Source organism: Prionailurus viverrinus, chromosome A1, assembly GCF_022837055.1.
Source record: "Prionailurus viverrinus isolate Anna chromosome A1, UM_Priviv_1.0, whole genome shotgun sequence".
Taxonomy (NCBI): Eukaryota; Metazoa; Chordata; class Mammalia; order Carnivora; family Felidae; genus Prionailurus; species Prionailurus viverrinus.
In genome coordinates this window covers 206,094,308-206,118,995 of record NC_062561.1, presented here as the reverse complement: position 1 = coordinate 206,118,995, position 24,688 = coordinate 206,094,308, and the positions used below count along the sequence as shown (strand labels likewise).

The following is a 24,688-nucleotide window of genomic DNA, read 5'->3' as shown; positions in this document are numbered from 1 at the left end:
CCACGTCCGGCACTCACAGCACAGAGCCTGCGTGGGACTCTCTCTCTCCCTCTCTCTCTCTGCCCCTCCCCTGCTCACACTCTCTCTCAAAATATATAAATACACATTTTTTAAAAAGATGACAGCAAAGAGAGTAACACAGGCAGGTTAGTGAGGGCTCCTCTACCCACCGTCACCCCTTACAAACATTACTGTTGAGTCAGAAAAGTCCCGAGACTTCCATTTATGCCTCCTAACTATGGAGAGAAGTAGACTAAACAAATACTTCCTTATAATAGGAAAGGATGGAGTGGAGAAGTAGAAAATCTCCCAGGTGAAATGGACGGAGGGAAAAACTTGGGCTGAGTCTCGGCTGGAACACAGGCTTCAGACCTCCATGAGCAGCCTAAGAAACAATCGGTGACATGAAGATATTATCCCATGGAGTAGAATAAGCTCTTATTACAAGGTAAATTCCATTAGTGAAGATTGAACACAGCCTCAGAGGAGATCGCTAAGCCCATTTTTCAACAAAGGCTGCAAACAGCTTTATCAAACTTGTTCCACATTCAAGATACTGGAAAGTGGTTAGAACTCAATTCCCAGTCTTCAACTATAAGTCAGAGACAAGATAGATTAATGAATGAACTTAACATGAAATAGGACATTTATATTTGGTTGTATAATGGATATTACTAGAAATTGCATCCCTTCAGTCTCCATCAAGCTGAAAGCCTCTCTCTCACCTGGTCATGAGATTCAAAGAGTGAAAAGTGCCTGTTGAGGAAGGTCATCAAAAAGATGAGACTGCCAGTTGACCTATGAGCTGGACCTGGGCACTCAGAGGCTCTTCATCCCTTCTGCTGTCCTTGAAATGTGCGTTCCACTTGCCTTTCCCACTTCTAGAGGCTGCAGGGCCTTGAGATAGTGATGTGGTGTTAAGAACCACCTGCATAGTATACATGACTGAACCTAGTTACAGTCTCTATGTAAACTTATGGTTTGACAGGTGGGTTTGGGGATCCATTCGCCTTGCTGCCACCCAAGACAAACCTCATAAGTTCCCTTCGTTTATTAAAACTGCCACCTACCTATCTGGAGTGGCAAGTCTCTTTCTTTGGTCTCTTCCTGCCCTCACAGTAAGGGGGACTGGTTTCAGATTAAATCAGTGAAGCTTCCTGGAAGGTTACCAACCAACAGTGCCCTAAAACTCAGGAGGACAAGAACCAATTCCCTTGTAAGTAGTGTCATGAAGAATTCCCATAGGAGATCTAAAGGCCACTAAAACAGATTAGTGAAAAATAAGAATAAGAAAATCGATCAGGGAAAGTGAGCATTAAGAAGAAACTGAGGGGTACCTGGGTGGCTTAAGTCGGTTAAGCATCAGACTTCAGCTCAGGGCATGATCTCATGGTTCGTGAGTTTGAGCCCTGTATCAGGCTCTGTACTGACAGTGAAGAGCCTGCTTGATTCTCTCTCCCTCTCTCTCTGCCCCACCCTCAACGGTGCTTTCTTTTTCTCTCTCAAAATAAATAAATAAACTTAAAAAGGAGAAGAAGAAGAAGAAGAAGAAGAAGAAGAAGAAGAAGAGGAGGAGGAAGTCTCCTCAGACTTTCCTTGATCACTATATCTAAAGCTGCTCCCATTCACTTTTTGAGTCAATATCCTGGATTTGTGTTTCTTTCTTTGCTCGTATTTCAGTTTTTATTTATCAGTCGTTTACTTATTTATTATGTATTTCTCTCTCAAAACTGTAAGCCTTCTGAGGTCCAGGACCATGTCTGATTTATTCATTCCTATTCTTATAGATCCCAGAACAGGTTTGGTGCCCAGCAGGTATTTCTTGATTGAACAGATGGGTAATTGCTCATGGTCTTAAAAAGGCAATCCTATGAGATGTGAGGTCCAAATTAAGATAGCACCTTATTTGTCTTTCTCTCCATACTGCCTAGACACTCAGTAGCTGATACCTTGCAAGGACTTAACAAATATTTTTGAATGAATTAATAACTGAAGCTGTTTGTAACCTAAAAAAAAAAAATCGACGTATCACTCATCTTAAGATCCTTATATGAATTAATCAGTAGCCTCTGATTTTTTTGCAGTTGGGTAGGCTCATATGTTTATTTTCTATATCATGGTATTTTTTAATGGACTTGCACATTACTTTCTTTATACTCCCTTTGTTAATATGGCACAATAATATAATTTATTCCTCTTAGGTTTTTCAGGCAGTTTCTGAGCAAATACTCAATGAATCCTTTCTGTTTCTCAATTGGATGATACTTGATGAATAAAACTGTGAATACAACTGTGAAAGGCATTCCCTTTTTAAAAATGAAATCATGGGAAGTTTATATAGTTTCTCATTGACAGAGATATTTTGAACTCACTAGACTCTTTGGGGAAAAAAAAACTAGTATCTATGAACTGGAAGAGAAGCTTATGACTCATTTCAAACTAGAAAAATCAAGCTAAATTTTTCTGATTTATTTCTGGTGTGTTGGTTCATTTCTATTTATTCTCATTAGCTAGGCACTATGGAGAAATATATATATAAAATAGAGATTCTTCCCCCAAGGAGCTGATCAAACAGCGGGAAAAAAATTCCAACAGCCCTAACAAAGGCCACAGGAAGGCCAGCCTGGTCCGAAGTGTAATAGGAGCATAGAGCAAGGAAAGGCATGTCACAGCTGATCGATATGATCAGTGAATGCCTTATGGAGAAGGTAGCATCTTAGGTGGGTCTTAAAATGGGCTTATTTCAATAACCATTATGATATGGGTTACATGGAACATTTTATATGTGCTAATTGGATAGAACCAGCAATTCAAAAGGCCATTTTTAATATCCCTATGTGTTGTTACATCAAGGAAAGCTTATTGGGTAGCCAGAAGTTTAAAAATTAAACATAAGGGGTGCCTAGGCAGCTCAGTTGGTTAAGCATCCAACTTTGGCTCAGGACATGATTTCATGATTCATGGATTCGAGACCCATGTCAGGCTCTCTGCTGTCAGCATGGAGCCTGCTTCAGATCCTCTGCATCCCCTCTCTCTGTCCCTCCCCAGCTTGCGTATTCTCTCTCACTCTCAAAAAACAGATAAACTTTAATAAATAAATAAATAAAAATTAAACAAAAATGCACACAGACATATATGCATAAATAATATACACAAATTTTGTGAAATTAATGAGCTCAAGAACATGAAAAAAACATTTTTCAAAATATTTGATAAGACCAGTTTAAAATCCTAAAATATTAGCTTTTTTATTTAGTCCACTTTTCTTATTTTAAAATTAGGGGGGCAAAAAAAAGTCTTGGGAAGATGAATCAACCTTCCCAGCTGACTAACAGCAGAGAGAGGGCTCCACCCTACATTTCCCACTTTGACCAGATTATCTTGCCATCATGCTCTACTACCTTCCCAATAATCAAGTATGAATTATCCTATTACAGTATACATGTATGTGCTGGCCACATCTTGGATTTCATAGAAAACAAAATTCATAAAAAAATATTTCTCTTCTCCCACTCAAAAAAAAAAAAAAAAAAGTAGGCCAGAGTTGGCAGTGGATACAGTTTCAAACTGTTATTGACCAAAATTCTAATCCTTTAGTCATCACAACAGGCCTATGAAGTAGGCATCATTATCAATGTCAATTTTACAAATAAAGAAGCCGAGGCTGGTATACTTAAAAACTTGCCCGAGATCACCCAGTTGGGATATAAAAGAGTTGGGGGCTTGAATTCATGCGGAGGGAGCCTAAGCCTTTACCATTAGTTACCAAGACCGTTTTGTAGATGGGAGATCATCTCCATCAGCTGACTCTGGACTGCACAGACTGATTATATTCATGCTTTCATCTCCATCACCTAGCACAGTCTCTTCGTACATTATAAGCCTATTTCATAAGTTACTCAAATAAATATGGATTATTAATTCAATGATGCTGACTCACTGCTCCAAACTTAAAACCAATGTGATTTATTCTTTGGCTAGGGAAATAATTAGGAATCTGGCAGGCACTGGATGTTGGGTCATGTCCCAGAAACCAGAAAAAAATATCTAAGAAGCACCAGATGCTGAGGCGAGCAAGGGCCAAGGAGGCAGGGACCACCGGAGGTGGAAAACTGGCGGCCCAGGTCGGGGCCGGGAGAAGGGCGGGCCTATTGTTGGGGGAACTTGCTTCCGGGGAGGGGACAGCAGTGCGGGGCGGACCAGCACCCGGAAGTGGTGACGCGGGAGACTGTGGGGGACTGTGAGCGGCGTCAGGTACGCTCCAGGCTTTTTGTCCCCGGGTTCGAAATTCCCACTTTGGCCTTGGAAATTCTTTTCTTCATACCTCCTCACGTCTCCTAAGCCATCCACTCCCGTCAGGCCTGGTGCGGCGAGTCCTGCAGTAGAGTTGGGTCCCTCTGGTCCCGGGCACGCGGGGGGAGGGAGCGGGGGCCCCGGGCCTCGGGACCGAGCGTGCGTTCACCGAGAGCAGCAGGGAGGGGAGAGGAGGAGCCCCACCCCCACCCCCACCCCCAGTCTGTCCTCGGGCCCCGCACGGGCCCCGCCGAACCCGGGGAGGGGGAGAGACGGAGCTGAGGCCCAGATGCTGGTTGGCATAAGAGCCAGGGAGTAAAGGGCTCTGTCACCCACCTGAGGGGGGTGGTTGCTGCTGGGCCGGAAGGTCACAAGTCAGTCCCTGCTTCTCACCGATGAACTTGACCGGCACTGAATCACCAGCTTGTTTCCTAGCTTCACGGGCAAGAAGGCCACAGCCACTGAAGAGATGTTGATGGAGGAAATTGGGGGGTACCGTGAAGACACCTAGAAATGGATTGGATGGCTTTTCAGCCTGTGTGACAAACTCCTACACCGGGCGGAACGGCATGCGATAACAGCCAGTGGAATATTAGCGATGGTTTTAAAAAGAAAAACACTCCCAGAGTCTCATTAGAACAGAGGCGTTTGGGAGGAAAATCAAGCTGAAATTAAGATGAATTTAATTCAAGAGCTGGGATCTGAGAACTGTAGTAAAACCTTTTTATTTAAAATGTTAGGAACTAAAAAGGAAAATGTTGAGGGGGGGGACGGGGGAAAGTTTTGCATTAACTACCTCAGATTATCCTATAGTTCTATTAAAGAGTAACAGTTATCAAATACTGATGATTGTTAAGCTTTACCCCAAAAAAGAATTTTGCTGTATTTATTATGGGGTGCTAATTACAATTATTTTCCTGCCTTAAAGATCAAGTTATAATTTTTAAAGGGATTTTTATATAGTTTTACTTGAATAATAATTCAGTAAGCTGAAAATGCACAGCTAAAATTCTTTCATTTAAAAACCACTAATAGTTGTCAGATGTCATATATTTGATTTAACGTCCAATCAAAAAGAGGAAGGAAACGAGATTTGTGAAGTAACAAATTGTCAAAGCAATGTCTGTTGTGTTGTACTTCATTTGAAACAATAATATGACCCGTAAAATTACTTTAGGAATTTTATTTACCTTTTACTTTGGACTAGTTTCCATTACTACTTTCACACACCAGGCATTGGCATATGCTCTTTCCTTAATCCAGAATGCCTAAATTTCAAATTTGTATTTTCTCCTTACACTTTGCTTGTGAAAAGTCTAAAATGTCTCATATTTTTAGATTGTATTAATCCTAATTCTTCTAAACACTCTCCCATCCCCAAGTGTAAATGCTAGCCGTTTTGTGAAAGTCAATTTCTTCATCCTAACTGGATGAGTTTACCTCTGGAATAATGTAGAATTTCTTATGATTGGTTCCATAGGACTAAAACTAAAACTCATTCTTTGCAGTTAGCTGGTTATACCCAAAGGAATTTGAGGGGCAGGGGGACACAATTCAGTCCATGGCAATAAGCACACTACCAGGAAATACAGCAAAAAATACTCGTGGCATGATAGTTATGAAATATTTTAAACACCGTACATTGAGAATACCTATATTTATTTTTTTTTCATTTTTTTTTCAACGTTTATTTATTTTGGGGACAGAGAGAGACAGAGCATGAACGGGGGAGGGGCAGAGAGAGAGGGAGACACAGAATCGGAAACGGCTCCAGGCTCCGAGCCATCAGCCCAGAGCCTGACGCGGGGCTCGAACTCACAGACTGCGAGATGGTGACCTGGCTGAAGTCGGATGCTTAACCGACTGCACCACCCAGGTGCCCCGAGAATACCGATATTTAAAAGTCACACATCAGATTTAGCAGTACACCAGATTTTGAGTCCTGTCATACTGATGGCAAGAAGATGAGTTGAACAATGGAATAGTTTTTTGTGTAACAGGGACAAATAATTTCTACATATGCACATAACATTGCACTAATTTTAGATTTGTTTAGAGAAAACTTGGGTGGCATGCAGAAGAATGGAGAAGCCTTAATGCTTTTGACTATTATTAATAATGTGTATAGCAAAAATTTTCCACGTGCAGTGGAGCTCAAGTAGGTGCTGTATGCGTGGAGTATAGAAACGTTAGTATTTGACTTATTGTCACTATTGTACAGCTTTTGTTTACTTCTTCATCTATTTTTTAACCCTATTTACTCTTCACTAGTTTAGACATGAGTCAAAGCAGCGAAGGATGTATGAAAAAGATTAGCGGTGTGAATCTTGACAAGCTTATAAGTGATTTCTCACAGATAGAAAAGGTATGTAAAGATATAAAACAGTTGTAGTAGAAAAACTATATATAGTATAAAAGTATATAGTATAAAAGTTATAGTATAAAAGGGAAATAGATTTTGCCAGTGGAAGAATTTGGGAAGTAAAGAAAAATGTACCAAAATAAGCAAAGTAAAGACAATGGAAATATATTTTTGCTAAGTCCTTTCTCATTTTTAAAATCCATATTTAAAATATATTTCATTTTGGATCATTTGTACTAATACATCAAAATGTTTCTGGGACAAGGAAATAGTTGATATACTTTGGCTAAAGTTAAAAGGAAAGTACAGGGGCGCCTGGGTGGCACAGTCGGTTAAGCGTCCGACTTCAGCCAGGTCACGATCTCACGGTCCGTGAGTTCGAGCCCCGCGTCGGGCTCTGGGCTGATGGCTCAGAGCCTGGAGCCTGTTTCCGATTCTGTGTCTCCCTCTCTCTCTGCCCCTCCCCCATTCATGCTCTGTCTCTCTCTGTCCCAAAAATAAATAAACGTTGAAAAAAAATTTAAAAAAAAAAAAAAGGAAAATACATACTTAAATGTTCAAAATGTCCATAAACTCAGGAATGGTTTAATAAGAATTGAAATAAAATAAACTCAATCCTCAGTCTCTTACCATTATGACTAACTCTAATTTTTTTTTTTACTCTTTCCTCTGCTGTTCCTTTTTCCTTCTCTGTTGCCTAAAAACAGATGTATTTGAAGTTCCTCTCCCCAAATATAGACAAATTACATGATAGACCAAACCCACAAGTATATATTAGGTTTTTTCCCCCTTGTCTGCCTTCGAGAGGAATAAGAATAGTTGTTGAGAAGATAAAGGTGAATAAATGAAAGATTTGGGGAGTGGGTTTTTGAAGCAAGGGTGGGAAAGAGAATAATACCTATCTCTATTTTCTCTCTTTATCATTCTTCTCTATTCCTTCTTTTCCTCTGCACAGTCTGGTATGTCCATAATAAAGGAATTTCATGACAATGGGTATTTTGAGATAACATTATGAGCTTTTTTTTAAATAGGCTTCACACCCCTGCAGAGCCCAATGCAGGACTTGAATTCATGATCCAGAGATCAAGACCTGAGCTGGGGTCAAGAGTCAGACATTTAACTGACTGAGCCACCCAGGTGCCCTACATTATGAACTTTTTTAAACAATGAACTTGAGTTTTCTTAACCAAGTGATTCTTACTAAAATAAGAGAGAATAGAGAAAGAAAGAAGAAGCACTGTTCGTGGGAGAGGAATTGGTGCAAAATTTTTGGAGATTATTTAGAAATATCTGTCATATCCTTAAATATTTTAAATAAGAAATGTTGATTTTTTGATGTGATAAAGTATTGTGATTGTATTTTTAAGAATCTTACCTGTTAGAGATACATATAGATGGTGATATTTGTGGATGAAATAATATAATGTCAGGGAGTTGCTTTAAGATAAATTCAGAGGCAGAGAGAATGGGGAAGTGGGTAGAGATATAGATGATACAATGAATTGAGGATTTTTGAAGCTGTCTGAAGGGTATATGTCAGCTATTACACTGTACACAAAGATACCAAAAAGGTATGTTGAAGGTTTATTCATTATTTGTAATAGCAAAAAAAAAGTGAAAACAACACAAATTATCCTCAGTAAGGGGACTAGTTAAATAAATTACAGTACATTCATAAGTGAAACTCAATGCAGGTCTTAAAAAGAACGAAGTAGACCTAAATGTGCTTGTATGGACATCATCTCCAAGATCATAGTTCTAAGTGGAACATCCAAGGTGCAGAACAGAGTATAATATGATCCTTTCCTATAGTTGTATAGTTAATCATAAGATATTTTGGAAATATGTATAAGGAATTGTTAACCATAGGACTGAGGGTTGAATAGTTGGAAAGAAGGGGATTCCAAGTTAGCTCATATTCTTACTTTTCATAACTTTTTATAGCTGTTAGTCTGTTTTAATTTTCTGCCATGTTACTTTTAAAATTACATAAATGAGGAAGTTGGCTTACATAAAACATATGCCAGACTTAATTATTAGACTTTCAGGTATTAAGTGGTCTGTATTTTCATTAGTCTTCATATCATTAGGTAAAAAAAATAAAATAAAAATAGCGACATTCCTTGCTTTGGTAATATATATTGTTTCTTCTACAGAAAATGATAGAAACCAGTGGAAAGAATAATATACTGGATATGCAGTTGGAAAAAACTAACTATTTGTTAAAAGTAACGCAAACAAAGGAGGTTTCAATTAAAAAAGGTTAGTTCTTTACTGCCTGAAGAAATACAAAATCTCATAAGAGTATTTTTTGGTACCACAACAATTAATATTATACCATACATTTGTAAAATATTTTAAATTCACATAGAACTTTCCGAGCTATCATTTCATTTTATCTTTTATAGCCCTGATACATAGGATTGGTATTACTAAGCCACCTCAATAATGAAGAAACATAGGATGAGAGAAATTAAATAATCTGTTGGAGACCACTAAACCAAGAAATGGCAAGTCCAAGCCTTCAAAACCATGGGAGAAAATAACAGTAGAATTCCTGTCTCACAATTACACCAAAAGAAATTTCAGATGGGTCAAAAATTTTAGTGCCAAAAATGGGCTCTTCTAGTCCAAAGCTCTCCCCTTACTTCTGGGACAACCAGTCCATGTGTGCCTCTCAGCTCCCAGCAACCAGTTGTCCTCCCGGCTGTGTCCCTGGTCTTGGTCCATCCTTTGCACGCCCACTAGCCTGCAGGGAACCTGAAAACCCAGGCTCTTTGCAGGGCAAGGCGCTGCTCTTTGAGAATGCCAACTTGCTTTGAGGCACAATGGTCTGGGATTACACCCAGGTAAGTGAGCTTCAGCTGCACCTGCAGCCCTCAAGGCCCAGTAGTGCTTGGCTTCACTGTGCAACCAGTTCAGGGTATCTGGAGAACTCAAGAGAGCCAGAATTCCCTCATGTTCACATGGAACTATGAGAAGTTCCTGGTATGCCCCCAACAGTCTGTGCCTGACATTGAAGCCCTGCTGTACTGGAGCCCATCTGTGCCTTAGGTGCCCTTTGTACCACTGCTGGCGGGGCCGGGTGGTCACAGTGCTGTCCTCTGGGGAGGTTTCATCCATGATGGAGTTTTCTCTAAATTTTCGTGGAGGAATGCTTGATGTTTAGGAATGTTCCCCAGGATAGTTGCTGATCCTGTTCATCCCAACACCCTTTTCCCAGACCAACACTCCTCACTAATAAAGTGCCCTGTGTCAGGAGGGAAAGGAGAGAAAGCCATATGTATGTGCCCTTGACATGGTGTGATGAAAATGGCACTTCACCTCTATGATCTTCCTCCTAAAGACCCATAACCCCATCTAACCATGAGATAAGCGTCAGACAAATCCCCAAAAAGGGCTTTTCTACAAAATACCTGACCAGCACTCTGCAAAACTGTCAAGGTCATCAAACACAAGAAAACTCTGAGAAACTAGCACAGCCAAGAGGACACTAAGAAGACATGATGAGTAAATGCAATATGGTATTGTGGATGGGATCCTAGAACAGAAAAAGAACATAAGGTAAAAACTAAGAAAATCTGAATAAAGTATAGAGTTTAGTTAATAATAATGTATCAACATTGGTTCATTAATTGTAACAAACATCTCATACTAATGTTAGGTATTAATAACAGGGGAAACTGGGTGTAGGATATTTGGCAACTCTAATACCTTCCTGATTTTTCTGTACATCTAAAACTATGCCAACAAATAAAGTTAATTAAAGGTGAAAAAAATGAAACCACCCCAAAAAATAGAATAGAATATGGGTTTTTGTGGGGTTTTTTGTGTGCTTGTTTTTTAGTACGGAGAAGGCCTTTCCGAGTGTGACATCCATCAGTAGGATTCTGGTTAAATTATGGCAGCTGATAAAAGAAAAAGTAGTTCTACATGATACAGAATAATCTCCAAGATACCATAAATGAAAACAACAGTGTTCACAACCATCTTCTATCATTTTTAAAAAAATATCTTTGTACACACAGAAAACCCTCTCCCTGATACATTAATCTCCAAGATACCATAAATGAAAACAACAGTGTTCACAACCGTCTTCTATCATTTTTATAAAAATATCTTTGTACACACAGAAAACCCTCTCCCTGGTACATTTGTATATCTCTGGAAAGATAAACAGCCTCAGTATCCTGGTAACAGTGCTTGCTTTGGGGGAAGGGAAACTGGTTAGTCTAGAGGCCGAAACTGGAGAGATAATCATTTTTTACTATGCTAGTATTTCGTGTGTATTTATCATTTGAAAAAATAATTAAATACTTTTTTAAAATCCAGCTCTACTTATTCTAAATCTAATGGCCTTTTTACTGGATAATACGCAGCAGAAGTAAAAGAACTAGTAGGAATAAGTTTGTAGAGTCAAGTGTGTACCAACTGACCTAGAGAGGAATAACAAACTACATATATGATTCGATTTGTTCAACAATAAAGAATGAGGTCATGACATTATATTTTCTACATTGGATACCAGATAAAGAATTTCTGTGCCAGTTGAAGATGATAATAATGTCAGTATTAATGGCCAAGTACTTTTCATACATAATTGTATTCAACATTTCCAAGTGCTTTGTGAAATAGATATTAATGTTCAAATTGCTAGTTAATGGCAGAGCCTAAATTGAGCTCAAAACCACCATTTATTTACTAAATTATACAGTATTAAGAAGTAGCTTAGGGGCACCTGGCTGGCTCAGTCGGTTGAGCCGTCAACTTTGGCTCAGGTCATGATCTCGTGGTTTGTGAGTTCGAGCCCCACGTCAGGCTCTGTGCTGACAGCTTGGAGCCTGGAGCCTGCTTCGAATTCTGTGTCTCCCTCTCTCTGCCCTTCCCCTGCTCATGCTCTGTCTCTCTAAAATAAATAAATGTTTAAAAAAAATTTTTTTAAAGAAGTAGCTTAATATTCTGAGCTCTAGCTTTTAAGAAGCATTGGATGGGATAGTATTCATTCTAAAATCCAACAGAAATGATAATGTGGATAAAGGTTTGCAAAGAAAATTAAAAGCCATTATTCTAAAATAAGGAATGTTATTCTACCTTATGAACAATTTTTTATTGAGCCATTTTCCTTTGGGAAAAAAAGTGTTGAGAGAGCCACCTTGTGTTCATATTTTGAAAATACACATTTTTTAAAAAATTCAGTATACTTTCAGTTTCAGGGCTCTGTTTTCAATTTGCTGATTACAGTTGACCCTTGAACAACACGAGTTTGAACTGCATGAATTCACTTACATGTGCATGTTTTTTTGATACAGTACAATACTATAAATGTGTTTGCTCTTCCTTGTGATTTTCCTAATAACATTTTCTTTTCTCTAGCTTACTTTATTATAGGAATATAGGCTATAATACATATAACACAAAATATGTGTTAATGACTTCATGTTATCAGTAAGGTTCTGGCCAATAGTAGGCTATTAGTAGTTAAGTTTTGGAACTTTTTTTTGTTTAAAGCAAACTACATTCAATGTGAGGCTCGAACTCACAATCCCAAGATCAAGAGTCACATGCTCTACCAACTGAGTCAGCCAGATGCCCCAGTAATTCACTTTTTGAAGTCAAAGGTCACACTCAGATTTTTTTTTTCAATTTTTTTAATGTTTATTCATTTTTGAGCAACAGAGAGAGACAGAATGCGAACAGGGGAGGGGCAGAGAGAGAGGGAGACATAGAATCTGAAGCAGTCTCCAGGCTCTGAGCTGTCAGCACAGAGCCCCACGCGGGGCTCGAACTCACAAACCGCGAGATCATGACCCGAGCCGAAGTTGGACATTTAACCGACTGAGCCATCCAAGCACATCCACACTCAGATTTTCAACTGCACAGGAATCAGCACCTCTAAACACCCATGTTGTTCAAGAGTCAACTGTACTGAAATAGCTTCAGCTATTTATTCCTCTAAAAGGCACAAAGAGAAGTGATGGCAGAGTCTATGCCTCCTTAGTTTTTTTAAGATTTTATTTTTAAGTAAGCTCTACACCCAATGTGGGGCTCAAACTCACAACCTTAAGATCAAGAGTCGCACACTCCACCGACTAAGCCAGCTACGTGCCCCCTTAATTTTTTAATTATAGCAGCTAACACAGTAACATATATGAAGTAGGCAATGTCAAGGGTGATTTAACTATCAATCTATTACTAAGAAATAGTAAAAGAGAAAAAATGGAGGATGGTGGGAACTTTGAGTAGGTGGTGGGGGGTGGTAGAGGGGGTACAAGGAAGAGTGAAAAACCACAACAGAAGAACCTTAAAGCTTTTAACTTCTGCAAAGTACTTTCATTTCTATTAGCATAGTTGAAGAAAGTACTGGAGACTGAGTGTAGGACCTCTAACCGAAAGGCAAAATTTTGCATTTTCCTTTCACAGTATGGGCTCTTTCCTTTAGTCATAAATAGAAATACTATTGAATACCTATGAAATAGCCACCATATTAGAAGCAAGAAATATCAAAATTGATAAGATATGATCTTTACCTGAAAGAGTTCACCATCTAGTAGGAGGAACCACAAATAAATGAAATGTGATAAAAGGAGAAAAGAGATATATACAAATTGTTGAGAGACAGAGGAGAGAAATAACAACAATAACAATATTGAACATTTGTGAGTAAATTTAGAGAGTACTATTTTCTCATTTGGTTGTCAGATTAGTCTTATGTATGAGAATAGTCTTATATGTGAAGGAGGATAGGTATTACCCATACTTTTATTTTGCAGATGGAGAATCTAAAGCTCAAAAAGCTTGTCCAGGGTGTCATAGCTAGAGAGTGGAGAGGAAACTCTATTCTATTTCCTTGGACTCCAAGTTTCATGGTTTAATCACTATATCCTATAATTCCCCAGGAGGTATTGAATAGCAGATTAAGAGCAGGATTTGAAATGAGAAAAACATATGCTCAAGTCCATACCTTCCACTTATTAACTCTAAAATCCTGGGCAAGTAACCAAACCTCTATGGATGACCATCTCTCTTTGTAAAATCAGGATAATACCAACTTCTCAGTATCATTTTGAAAACTAATTGGGGTAATGTTTATAAAGCACTTAGTGTAATACCTGGCAGAGTAAACAATCAATGGTATTATTATACACAAGTAACTTTTCATTAGATGCAAATATGGTATTTAATATTTAACCATCAAAACCGATGCCCCACTAGAATGGAAGTTAGTATGTCATACCAGTGCATACTGGCTGAATATTGGTCTTGGGCCTCTAAAACCTAATGAAAGAGAATAAGGCTCAATATTTATTAGTTGTTAAGTCAACTACATAAAGGTGAAATTGTCCTATTGAAAAAAAAAGGTGAAATTTTCCTTAAGCTTTAGGAGTTTTAATATTTGAAAAATATTGTTAGTCTTTTATGAAGCATTCATCACTGTATATTTAGCTAGTATAATTGTAAACTTAAACTAGTGCAACCTGTTCTCCCTAACCTTATAGTAAAAATGTGATAGCAATAACAATCAGAAAGAGTCTCTGATTCTGTTCTTGTCCTCTTCCCAGGGCGTCCAACCTACTCATATTACTCTAAAGGACGGCTCCTGGACTGGTCTTTGTGGTAGTAAAGTAGCTAAATCACAGACGTGTTGTTGGACTGCTGGGGTTCAAGCTGTAGCTCTACCACTTACTAAGTAGAAGTGTGACCTTGGGCAATTCACTAAACTTCTATGTGTCAGCTTCCTCATATTTAAATGAGACAAACACTAAGACCTACCTCATAGGGTTAAGAGGGCTAAATTATTCAATATTTGCAAAGCATTTAGAATAGCAATATAATATATATTATTTTCAGACAGTTTTTCCACTTACCCCTTTCTTGCTTCAGTTTACTATTACATTGCCTGTCTATCAATCAATCAATCAGTCAATCAGCAAATATTTATGGAGTGCCTGCTATGGATCACAACTGCTCTAGAGAAATAGTGAACAAAACAAAATAGTCCCTGATCTCCTACAGCTTACAGCCAAGTGGACTGCTTGAAATTACAGAAGTGTCCATCTCTGTTGCTACCCATCAAAGGTTTAGCTTTTTCTAGTTATAACCAGCTTATATTCACATGTCAGGGTATGAATGCTTGCAATGAACGCTCCATCTCCCATTGTGGCAGAAGTCATAAGTACCAAAGTTGCTAATTCCTTGTAACTCAGCACATTGAGTTTTTACCTCTTTGCCCCGGGACTTAGGTATGAGTACTAAGAGGACAGGTTGGAGGACAGTGAGGAAGAAAAACACTATCTTCTCCCAAATGACACCTCACCAACTCTGGCTCTTGATCTTAACAAAATTTAGGGTACCTTGACTCTCTTTCCTTGAGATGTTCTTTCATGGAAAACTCACACGGATACACCGCACATAGTTCCCCAGGCATGTCCAAGTATGCCTTACCTTTAGGGTAGATATTGCTAAAGCACATGCGGTAGGGAATCCCTACTATACTAAATTTATTGTGCTGTGGAAAACTCATTACTAAATCCCAGAATGCATTTGGTTTAAAGGGTAATTAAAAACTACTTATTATATTATTTACTTCGAGATACCTGGCTGCTCCATAAAGATCTCATAATTGTCAGGGCGCCTGGGTGGCTCGGTCGGTTGGGTGTCCGACTTCGGCTCAGGTCATGATCTTACGGTTGGTGAGTTTGAGCCCAGCATCAGGCTCTGTACTGACAACTCAGAGCCTAGAGCCTGCTTCAGATTCTGTGTCTCCCTCTCTCTCTTTGCCCCTCCCCTGCTCATGCGCTCTCTCTCTCTCTCTCTCTCTCTCTCTCGTTCTCTCTCTCTCTCTCCTCTCAAAAATAAACATTTTTAGAAATCTCATATTGTCAATTATTTTAAGTCTTTCAACTTTGAGAGAATAGTTCCAAAATGAAAGAGAATAATTTTCAAATAAATGTGTCTTTCGTATTTTAGAATGTTCTGCTCTTCATAATATGATAAAAGGGCTACAGCAGACCATTGAACATCAACATAATTTGAAAGGTAAGTTAGAAAAAAATCTTTGAAAATATGATATATTTGAGTGCCTTTAAAAATAGAGTTTTTACATCACTGACAGTAAGTTTCTTTTAATCTGGTCTTGTTAAACTCATCAGCTAATGCCAAGACTTCTCATTACAAAATAATACGTTCCTAAATTGTTATGAAATAAGAAATACCATGCTGAACAGAATAATTCAGTCATATTCTGACAGGAACATCAGAGGATGTTTTATAATCAGTTATAATAATTCTCTTTATTATTTTCAAAAGTTTAGAAATATATTTGTTCTCAGAAGTACTCTTGGTTTTTAATGATCCTGTGTTCAGTTTTGAAGGGTAGGTATTTCATAGTAGTTACATGATGAATATACTATTCAAACAGCAGTGATAGTTCATTATTTAGTGTTTTATCAGAGACTAAAGCTATGTTTGTGTAAATGAAGCCAGCATATTCACCTTATTTTATTTTTACTAGTCATGCTAACCCAATAGGCCTATTCATTGACAAAACAGATGAAGCAACCAAGTGTTTGTCCTGAGTTAGCTACAGTGCAGTGTTACTGGGATTTTCCTTTCATATAGGAGACTAGATGAAAGTCCCTAGTTCAGAGTCTCTTCCAACATAAAACTCTCATCAAACAAGAATGTTTTTACCTTAGTCTTCTTTTGTTATCATAAAGTACTTTTTATATGTAGGTGAAGTATTTATTTGCTTGTATTGAATGCTTGCATTTATTTGCTGTGGCATGTTATTCCTTATTGTCTTTATAATGTTCTGGTATTTATCTTTAAGAATTACTATTCTTCCTTTTTCCCCATTGTTTTACCTTAAAATATCTCCTCAAGGGTTGATGAAACAAATATAGAAATTGTATTAAAAGACTTTACACTTACATTGTCAAGCAGCATCTGCAGTACAGAAAGGATTCAGCTCTTCTGGAGAGCAAAAGAGTAATATAGAGAACTACACCTTCTCCAGTGCCTTTTCTTTTCTGTGTTTTTACTGTTTGTTTATTTTGAGAGAGAGTGCGAGCAGGGTGGGGACAGAAAGAGGGAGAGAGAGAATCCCAAGCAGGGTCCAATACAGGGCTCCATCCCACAAATGATGAGATCATGACCTGAGCCGAAATCAAGTCGGATACCTAACTGACTGAGCCACCCAGGTGCCTCTCCAATGCCTTTTCTTTTGGCTTAGTCCTGCAGACTTCTGATTCCCTTATGTCCAATAGATTTTCATTTTTCTTGACTCTAGCTGTCTGCTCACTTTTTTTCAGGGTTTGATCCCCATCCCACACCTGGTCTGGGCTTTCATTTTCCCATCTCAATGCTAATGGTTCAGAACAACTTTTCCCTTCTCTGTGACTAAATACAACACCCAGCTGCATTTAAAAAATTGTGAATGTGCATAATCCTTACAGTCCTCTTATTCTAGGATACAAATGGTACTTTAATTGAACTCTTCCTAGGATTTTGTTCAAATAAAACATCTACCAGAAATTAAAGTTACTTGAAGTCTCAGAAAGTTAATGTTTAACATATTCATTACTGAATTATAATTAATTTTTTGTACAAAAGATATTAAATATTGACCAATGGTCAAGAATACAATATTTTCATAGTCATAATATCCTGTCTTTGAAGTAATGTGTGTTTGGAGTTTAGAGTACGGACATGGGTCCTTAGTAGAGTAACTCATCACAATATATCAAATGATAGGGATTTTTCCTATATCATATTACTATATATTATATACTGGTTTAGGAGAACCCCTATAATACATTGTATTAAAGATAGTTACATTATGCTATCTAACTTATGGTTAGTTACTACCAGGGCAAAGAAAACAAGATTCAGAGATTTTTGTCCATTAGAGGAGAATTCAGGAATTTAATTTAGAAATTCAAACACGTTGGCAGGGTGTCATATGAAGAAAAGAGGGAGACACATGAAATCAACTGCAAACACAGAGCAGCTTCAAAATCAGTAGAATTCAAACTCATTTTTTCCAATTATCTCTAAATGATTTCTTGCAATTTCGTATTGCTTTTTTTCCCCTGTTTGAAATGAACTTGAATAATTTGAATTTATTTCGGCCCTTAGACTCTATCAGGGTAGGTTTCCAGGAAGACATCATTATGTATAGTACAACTTTACTCTACAAAATTGTAGTAAGCAGAGTGATTTAATCAGAATTGATTACTGACAAGAATGTTTTAAAAAGGACAATAGCACATAGTTGAGTGCTATTTTGTAAAAGAATTATCTGAGAAAGTAAACTAATCAATGACAAGTTACTCCTAAAGAAAAAAGTATTGCTCAAATTAAAAGTAGTTTGAAAAATGTAGAAAAACTTCTTTCAACATGCAGTAATTTGACATGTTAGCTTCTAGTACATCCTTGGGAAAATGCTACATGTATATAAGTATATTCTGTATGGAGAAATGATCTGCTATGAGAATATACTTCAGAATCTTCATTATTTAAAAATTGCCTCCTTCCAAAAGAGATTTGCTAATGGCACGTTAAAAGGAAGCTAAAGAGCAAAACATATAAACAAGGCCAACTACATAATTTGCAGGGCCCCATGCCAAATGAAAATGTGGGGCCTAATGTGCAAAAGGCAGGAAAAAAGTAACATTAAAAGTTCTAAAATATAGAGCTTTTTTTCTTTCTTCTGTGGTCTCTCTCAACTTGACAGGGTTTTGTATTTGCTGTTAATGTTGCTGTAAGTAAAAAAGAATGAAAAATTTTAATTAGGAACATAAATGTTACCATTCATCTTTATATTCTGCAAATGAATTTTCAATCCAAAGACATGAGCATTTAACTCCTATGCAGAATCACAAAAGTACATAATTAATACTTCCTAGCTTGCACATGCATATTTGTTTCATTCTTACCAGAATAGTGTAAATGCTACGCAAAACTACCTAAACCATTTATTATTCATTTTACTTCTTTTTTTTTAAATTTTATTTATTTTTGAGAGAGAGAGAGAGAGAGAGAGAGCAAGAGAGGGGCAGAGAGAGAGAGGGAAACAGAGGATCCAGGCGGGCTCCACGCTGATAGCAGCAAGCCAGGACGCAGAGCTCAAACTCACAAACCTGTGAAATCATGACCTGACCTGAACTCAAACTTTCAACCAACTGAACCACCCAAAAGCCCCTCATTTTACTTCTGGATACCTGCCCTTGCTACCAATACTCTCTACCTACACTTACTAAAGATGGACTAAAAGGAAAAGGAACTGTGAATTTTCCTATCCTTCTCTTTCCTTTTATGTCTTCATTTTTAGCATAATTATTGGGTTAATAGAGGGAAATAACAGAATTAAGAAAGGACGTGGTAGAGTTCCTTGGTCATTCATATTTCTTAGAATGCTACTGCTTTCTTTCTGCATTTGAAGCGAGTTCTAGTGAAAAAGAAAATGAGGCCCCTTGCTTACTTAGTTGCAGATGGAACATGTTTACCTTGTACTTGTATTTTTGAGTCTTGCTGAACTCCCAAGTATCATGAGTCCACCAGAATTCTGTGTTCATGGGGCATTGCAAGTGCCGTGTATGAATGTAGTGGCAAGAAGCAGTAGACATAGATGTTGCTCTTATCTTCTCTGCTCACATGCATGCTCCATTGTCCCACTGGAATTTACTTAAAAATATAAGTTCGAAGACAAAAAGAACTTCAAGACATTAATGGCAGAATGTTAAAGCAAGCGTTGCACCCTTCCGAGTGCAGGGCCCAACACGGACACACAGGTTGCACACTCATAATGCTGGCCCTGCCTGTAATGAATAGGAAGAGAGTTAGGAAAATACTTGGATCAGAAAACTCACTTAAGGAGTAGGTGCTTCAGTATTGCACAAAAGTTAGCTCTAAATTTTCTAGAAACCAAGGCAAAACAAAATAAGAAAAAAAAAATGGTTATATAACTATAAATTTCCAATTTATTTTTTTTTATTTTTTTAAATTTTTTTTTTCAACGTTTATTTATTTTTGGGACAGAGAGAGACAGAGCATGCACGGGGGAGGGGCAGAGAGAGAGGGAGACACAGAATCGGAAACAGGCTCCAGGCTCTGACCCATCAGCCCAGAGCCTGACGCTGGGCTTGAACTCACGGACCGTGAGATCGTGACCTGGCTGAAGTTGGGCGCTTAACCGACTGCGCCACCCAGTCGCCCCATAAATTTCCAATTTAAAATAAAATAAAATAAAAACATTCAGTTAGTTAAAAGACAAAAACTTTTCCAGGATCTGAGTAAATGCCACTGGAGGACAATCTTAATTTAGGTCAACATAGCATTTCTTTTAAATTTTAAATTTTTAAATTTAAATTTTTAAATTTTTCTTTTAAATTTTTTGTAATGTTTCCTTTATTTTTGAGAAAGGCAGAGTATGAGCAGAGGAGGCGCAGAAAGAGAGAGGGATACACAGAATCTGACACAGGTCCAGGCTCTGAGCTGTCAGCGCAGAGCCCAACGCGGGGCCCGAACCCCGAGATCATGGCCTGAGCCGAAGTCAGACACCTAACCAACTGACCCACCCAGGCGCCCCTAGATCAACATAGCCTTTATTCAGGCAACCAATCAAGTAAAAACTTTGAATGTAAAAATATCTAGTTTATTATGGAATGAAATTATTACAAAGCTAAGCAATCTAATCATAAATGATATTTTAAAAACTCGCTGTAAGTGAACAATGAACATAAAGACAATGTACACTTAAGGACTTCCTCCCAGTTCAGTACTAAAGGAGAATAGCTAATTTTAGAAAAATATACTGCAAAATTATTAGAGTCCAAGAGAATAAGTTGAATTTTGACTGGGCCAGAGAAGGATTACTTGCCAAATATAAGGACCAGGTGGACTCTACACTGATACAAAATACTATTTGAATCTACAGATACTCTAGCCAGAGCATCAAGAGCCTTACCACTTGAAGAAGTAGCCAGAGTAGGAACCTGTGTTTGAAAATCTAATGTAGAATCTGGTAGGATGACGAAAAAGTAACGGTGCCAACAATAATCATATGTTGTTTGTATTACAAATGAAAGGCAACATAGAGCCAACTGAAGTGTAATATAAAGCATTAAGGAAGGTTTGTTATTTCTTCAGTAGGTGGCTTTAGTTCACAGATAAGTTATATGGTTCTATTTAGCATTTAGCATAATTATAGATGTGCCAAAACCAGATAATATGCAAGCAGTATAACATTTGGATGGGTTGATCAGTTATTCTGGCAGAGGGAAGACTTATCATCATTAAAATGTCAGTTTCCTGAAGTTAATATACACATTTAATGCCATTTGAAGTAAAATTCTAAGTTGGGGTTGGAGGAGATTGTATAAAATAATCTTGAAGCTATTTGATGGAAAAAACAAATAAACAAGAGAACTGTAAAAAAATAAGAAGAATGAAGAGAAAAGGGAGTTTTATTACCAGATAACAACATGCCCTGAAGCTGTTGTAATGAAATCATTATGGTATTGGCATAAAAATGGAAAAATACATCCACAGAAAAAATAGAGAACTAGATTCTAGAAACAGGCCTCAGTATTTTTTAATGTAATAGCTGACACAAGAAATATGTCAATTTATTGGGAAAAGAATGGCATTTTAACATATGGTACTGGCACAACTAACTTTCCATCTGGAAGAAAAGAAAGTTGGACTCTTTTCTACCACATTAAAAATAAATTCCAGATGGAGAAAAGACTTCAGTATGAAAAAGAACAATAAAAACTTAAAAGAAAAGTCAGGATATATCATCAGCTGTATCCAGGATACAACCTAGAGCTAGCTGCAGGGTGTCTTCTTGACCAATCTGGAAACTTCAGATACTATATAAAGAAAAAAAGACCTAACAGACTTTTTTAACAACAACACAACAAAAGTACCACACAACAGCAACAACAACAACAAAACTTTGCATGTTATTTTGTCATGCAAAAGTGAAAAAAAAAAAACAAGTAATTTATTTCAAAAAGTGTTTTCAAATACAAATGTAGTTTATATCTACAATCTACAAAGAGCTCTCCATATACAAAGAGATCTACAAATTGACCAGCAGGGATAAATAGAATTTTTTAAATGAACAAAAGATATGAATAAAACTATGGAAATGTGTATGTATATACATACATGTGATCCAGAGTTTAATAAGTTCAAGGGAAAAACTGAGAAGGAAACACAATTACACCAGGGGTGTGGGGTGAGGGGTGAGGAAAAAGGAGGAAAAAAAAAGAGGGAGAGAAAGAAAGCAGAAAGAAAATGAAAGAGAGAGAAGGGAAGAGTGTCCTAAGGGTAGCTCAGCATCTATGATATTACCCTATGTATATAAAATTATAAAAATGTATTTACATATATGCATAAAAAAATTACAGATTTGAAGGAACATCCATTTTTAGGAAACAAGTTTTTTGCAAAGTAATGTATGTAGTACAATTTTATATTGGTAAAAATAAACAAAACCAGTACAAATGTGTGATATGTTTATATATGATTATATAAGCTGGAAGAAAAGTAGGAAAGAAATACAGACCAGGGGCGCCTGGGTGGCGCAGTCGGTTAAGCGTCCGACTTCAGCCAGGTCACGATCTCGCGGTCTGTGAGTTCAAGCCCCGCGTCGGGCTCTGGGCAGATGGCTCAGAGCCTGGAGCCTGTTTCCGATTCTGTGTCTCCCTCTTTCTCTGCCCCTCCCCTGTTCATGCTCTGTCTCTCTCTGTCCCAAAAATAAAAATAAAACGTTGAAAAAAAAAAATTAAAAAAAAAAAAAAAAAAAAAAAAAGAAATACAGACCATGCTGCTAACATTGATAACTTTGGTGAGGTAAGTGGAAGGGAAGGCATGTAGAGATGATTAGCTTCCCCTTACAGATGCTTCACTTGCTAAGACAAGCATGTATACTTTTATAAATTAGAAAACATCGGGGTCACCTGAGTGGCCCAGTTAGTTAAGTGTCTGACTTTGGCTTAGGTCACGTTCTTGTGGTTCGTGAGTTTGAGCTCCACATCAGGCCCTGTGCCGACAGCTCAGAGCCTGCTTCGAATTCTGTGTCTCTCTCTCTCTGCCCTCCCCAACTTGTGCTGTCTCCCTCTCTCTCTGTCTCCCTCTCTCTCAAAAATAAACATTAAAAAACTTTTGAAAAAAGAAAGCATCAAATACCTTTTCTTTCATCTTTCAGTGATGGATGCTTCAGCATTTCCAATAGGTACAAGAGGTATTAGTTGCCTAGTTAGCACAATGTTTTTTTTTTTTTTCACACAGTTCCCAGCCCTTAATTATTGTGACAAAAACAAAACAAAAGAAAAAAAAAAACAGAAAATCTTAAACTTGAAAATCATACAAAACTGAATGATACTGGAAAGTATAACTCCTTTATTATAGAGTTCAAAATCCTCCAAAATCTCCAGTTCCTAATTCTAGAATACATATATTCTATTAACAAGTCACATTTCATCTTGGAAACTTTCAGGTTACATGGTTATTAATGTACTGTGTCCCTATGGTTTGAAAATCCCATTAGAATGGGAGTGAGTGGGAGAAACATATCTGAAGTATTTGTTCTAAAGTATTTGTTTATAAGTAAGTATTTAAGTTGGAAATATTTTCAAATTATTGGTGCTTTCCATTCAAGGAAATATCAATTTTCCAGCAAAATTTTTATAAACTAAAGCCACCATTCAGATTAAGCTCTTCATTTTAAAATATGACCCTTTAAAATATAACACTTTCTTATCTGTCTGATTACAGCCTTTGAAAGCAAACTGATTTTAGATTTCTACTCTCACTGTAACGTTGTGATTTAATGGATATTTATGCTACTCATCATCTTCCCCTGTAAACATAGTTCTGGATTTTCTCTTTCTGCCCCAAATACTTCTATTCTCCTAATAACCAGGACTCCAAAAGTTTGCAGTTACTATGTACTCTTCCTCTCCAACAATATCAATTTTGCATATTCATAACCTCTTACCCATGCTTCTGCGACAGTTTCATATGTAGACTCCATTTCCAAAGTTCCTCTTAACAGTACTATATTGCAAGACAAGCCTTCCTAAAGCATTGTTCATATAACATCCAAAATCTTTAGGGGTGCCTGGGTGGCTCAGTCAGTTAAGCGTCTGACTTCGGCTCAGGTCATGATCTCACAGTTTGTGAGTTGGAGCTCCACATTGGGCTCGCTGCTGTCAACATGGAGCCTGCTTTGAATCCTCTGTCCCCCTCTCTCTCTGCCCCTCTACTGCTCACTCTCTTTTTTTTTTTTCTCTCTCTCTCTGTCAAAAAAATAAAATAAACATTAAAAAAATCTTTAATGGGGCGCCTGGGTGACTCAGTCAGGTAAGCGTACGACTTCGGCTCAGGTCATGATCTCGCAGTCCATGGGTTCGAGCCCCGCGTCGTGCTCTGTGCTGACAGCTCAGAGCCTGGAGCCTGTTTCAGATTCTGTGTCTCCCTCTCTCTCTGACCCTCCCCCATTCGTGCTCTGTCTCTCTCTGTCTCAAAAATAAACGTTAAAAAAATTTTTTTTTTTAATCTTTAAAGATTCATTATTGCTGTGACTAGTTATTGATTATGTTATGTTAAGATTGTAGGAGGAAAAGTGTAATAGGATTTTGAGTGGGACTTGTGCTATTAACCTGAAATTACTAACTAGGGCACAAGATTTAAAAATATATATTTCTAAGCTAAATATTTCCGTATTCTAAAGAGAGCTGCTAACATGTTACCAAAAGTTAGGGTGAACCTAGACTCTCTATTATATTAGCCCAACTAAAAGGCAAAAAAAATCACACAATTTGCAGAGACAGAGCAGAATCAAACATGGCAGAGATGTTGGAATTATCAGACTGGGAATTTCAAAACTGCTATGATTACTATGTTAAGGACTGTAAGGGATCAAGTAGATAACATGTAAGAACAAATTGGCAATGTAAGCAGAGAGATGAAATCCTAAGAAAGAAGCAAAAAGGAATGCTAGAGATCAAAAACTCCGTAACA

The 24,688-nt window shown here is 37.6% G+C and overlaps 1 protein-coding gene across 1 annotated transcript in view; it reads left to right on the top strand.

The window, feature by feature from the left end:
* Positions 1-4,079: 4,079 nt before the first annotated feature.
* The window catches only part of CCDC152 (coiled-coil domain containing 152), a 31,849-nt gene continuing 11,240 nt past the window's right edge, over positions 4,080-24,688 (top strand). The window contains exons 1-4 of the mRNA XM_047866917.1: positions 4,080-4,386; positions 6,565-6,658; positions 8,812-8,917; positions 15,623-15,691. Coding sequence (XP_047722873.1) covers positions 6,572-6,658; positions 8,812-8,917; positions 15,623-15,691 — 262 coding nt within the window. The 5' untranslated portion in view covers positions 4,080-4,386; positions 6,565-6,571. The remainder of the gene's footprint in view (positions 4,387-6,564; positions 6,659-8,811; positions 8,918-15,622; positions 15,692-24,688) is intronic.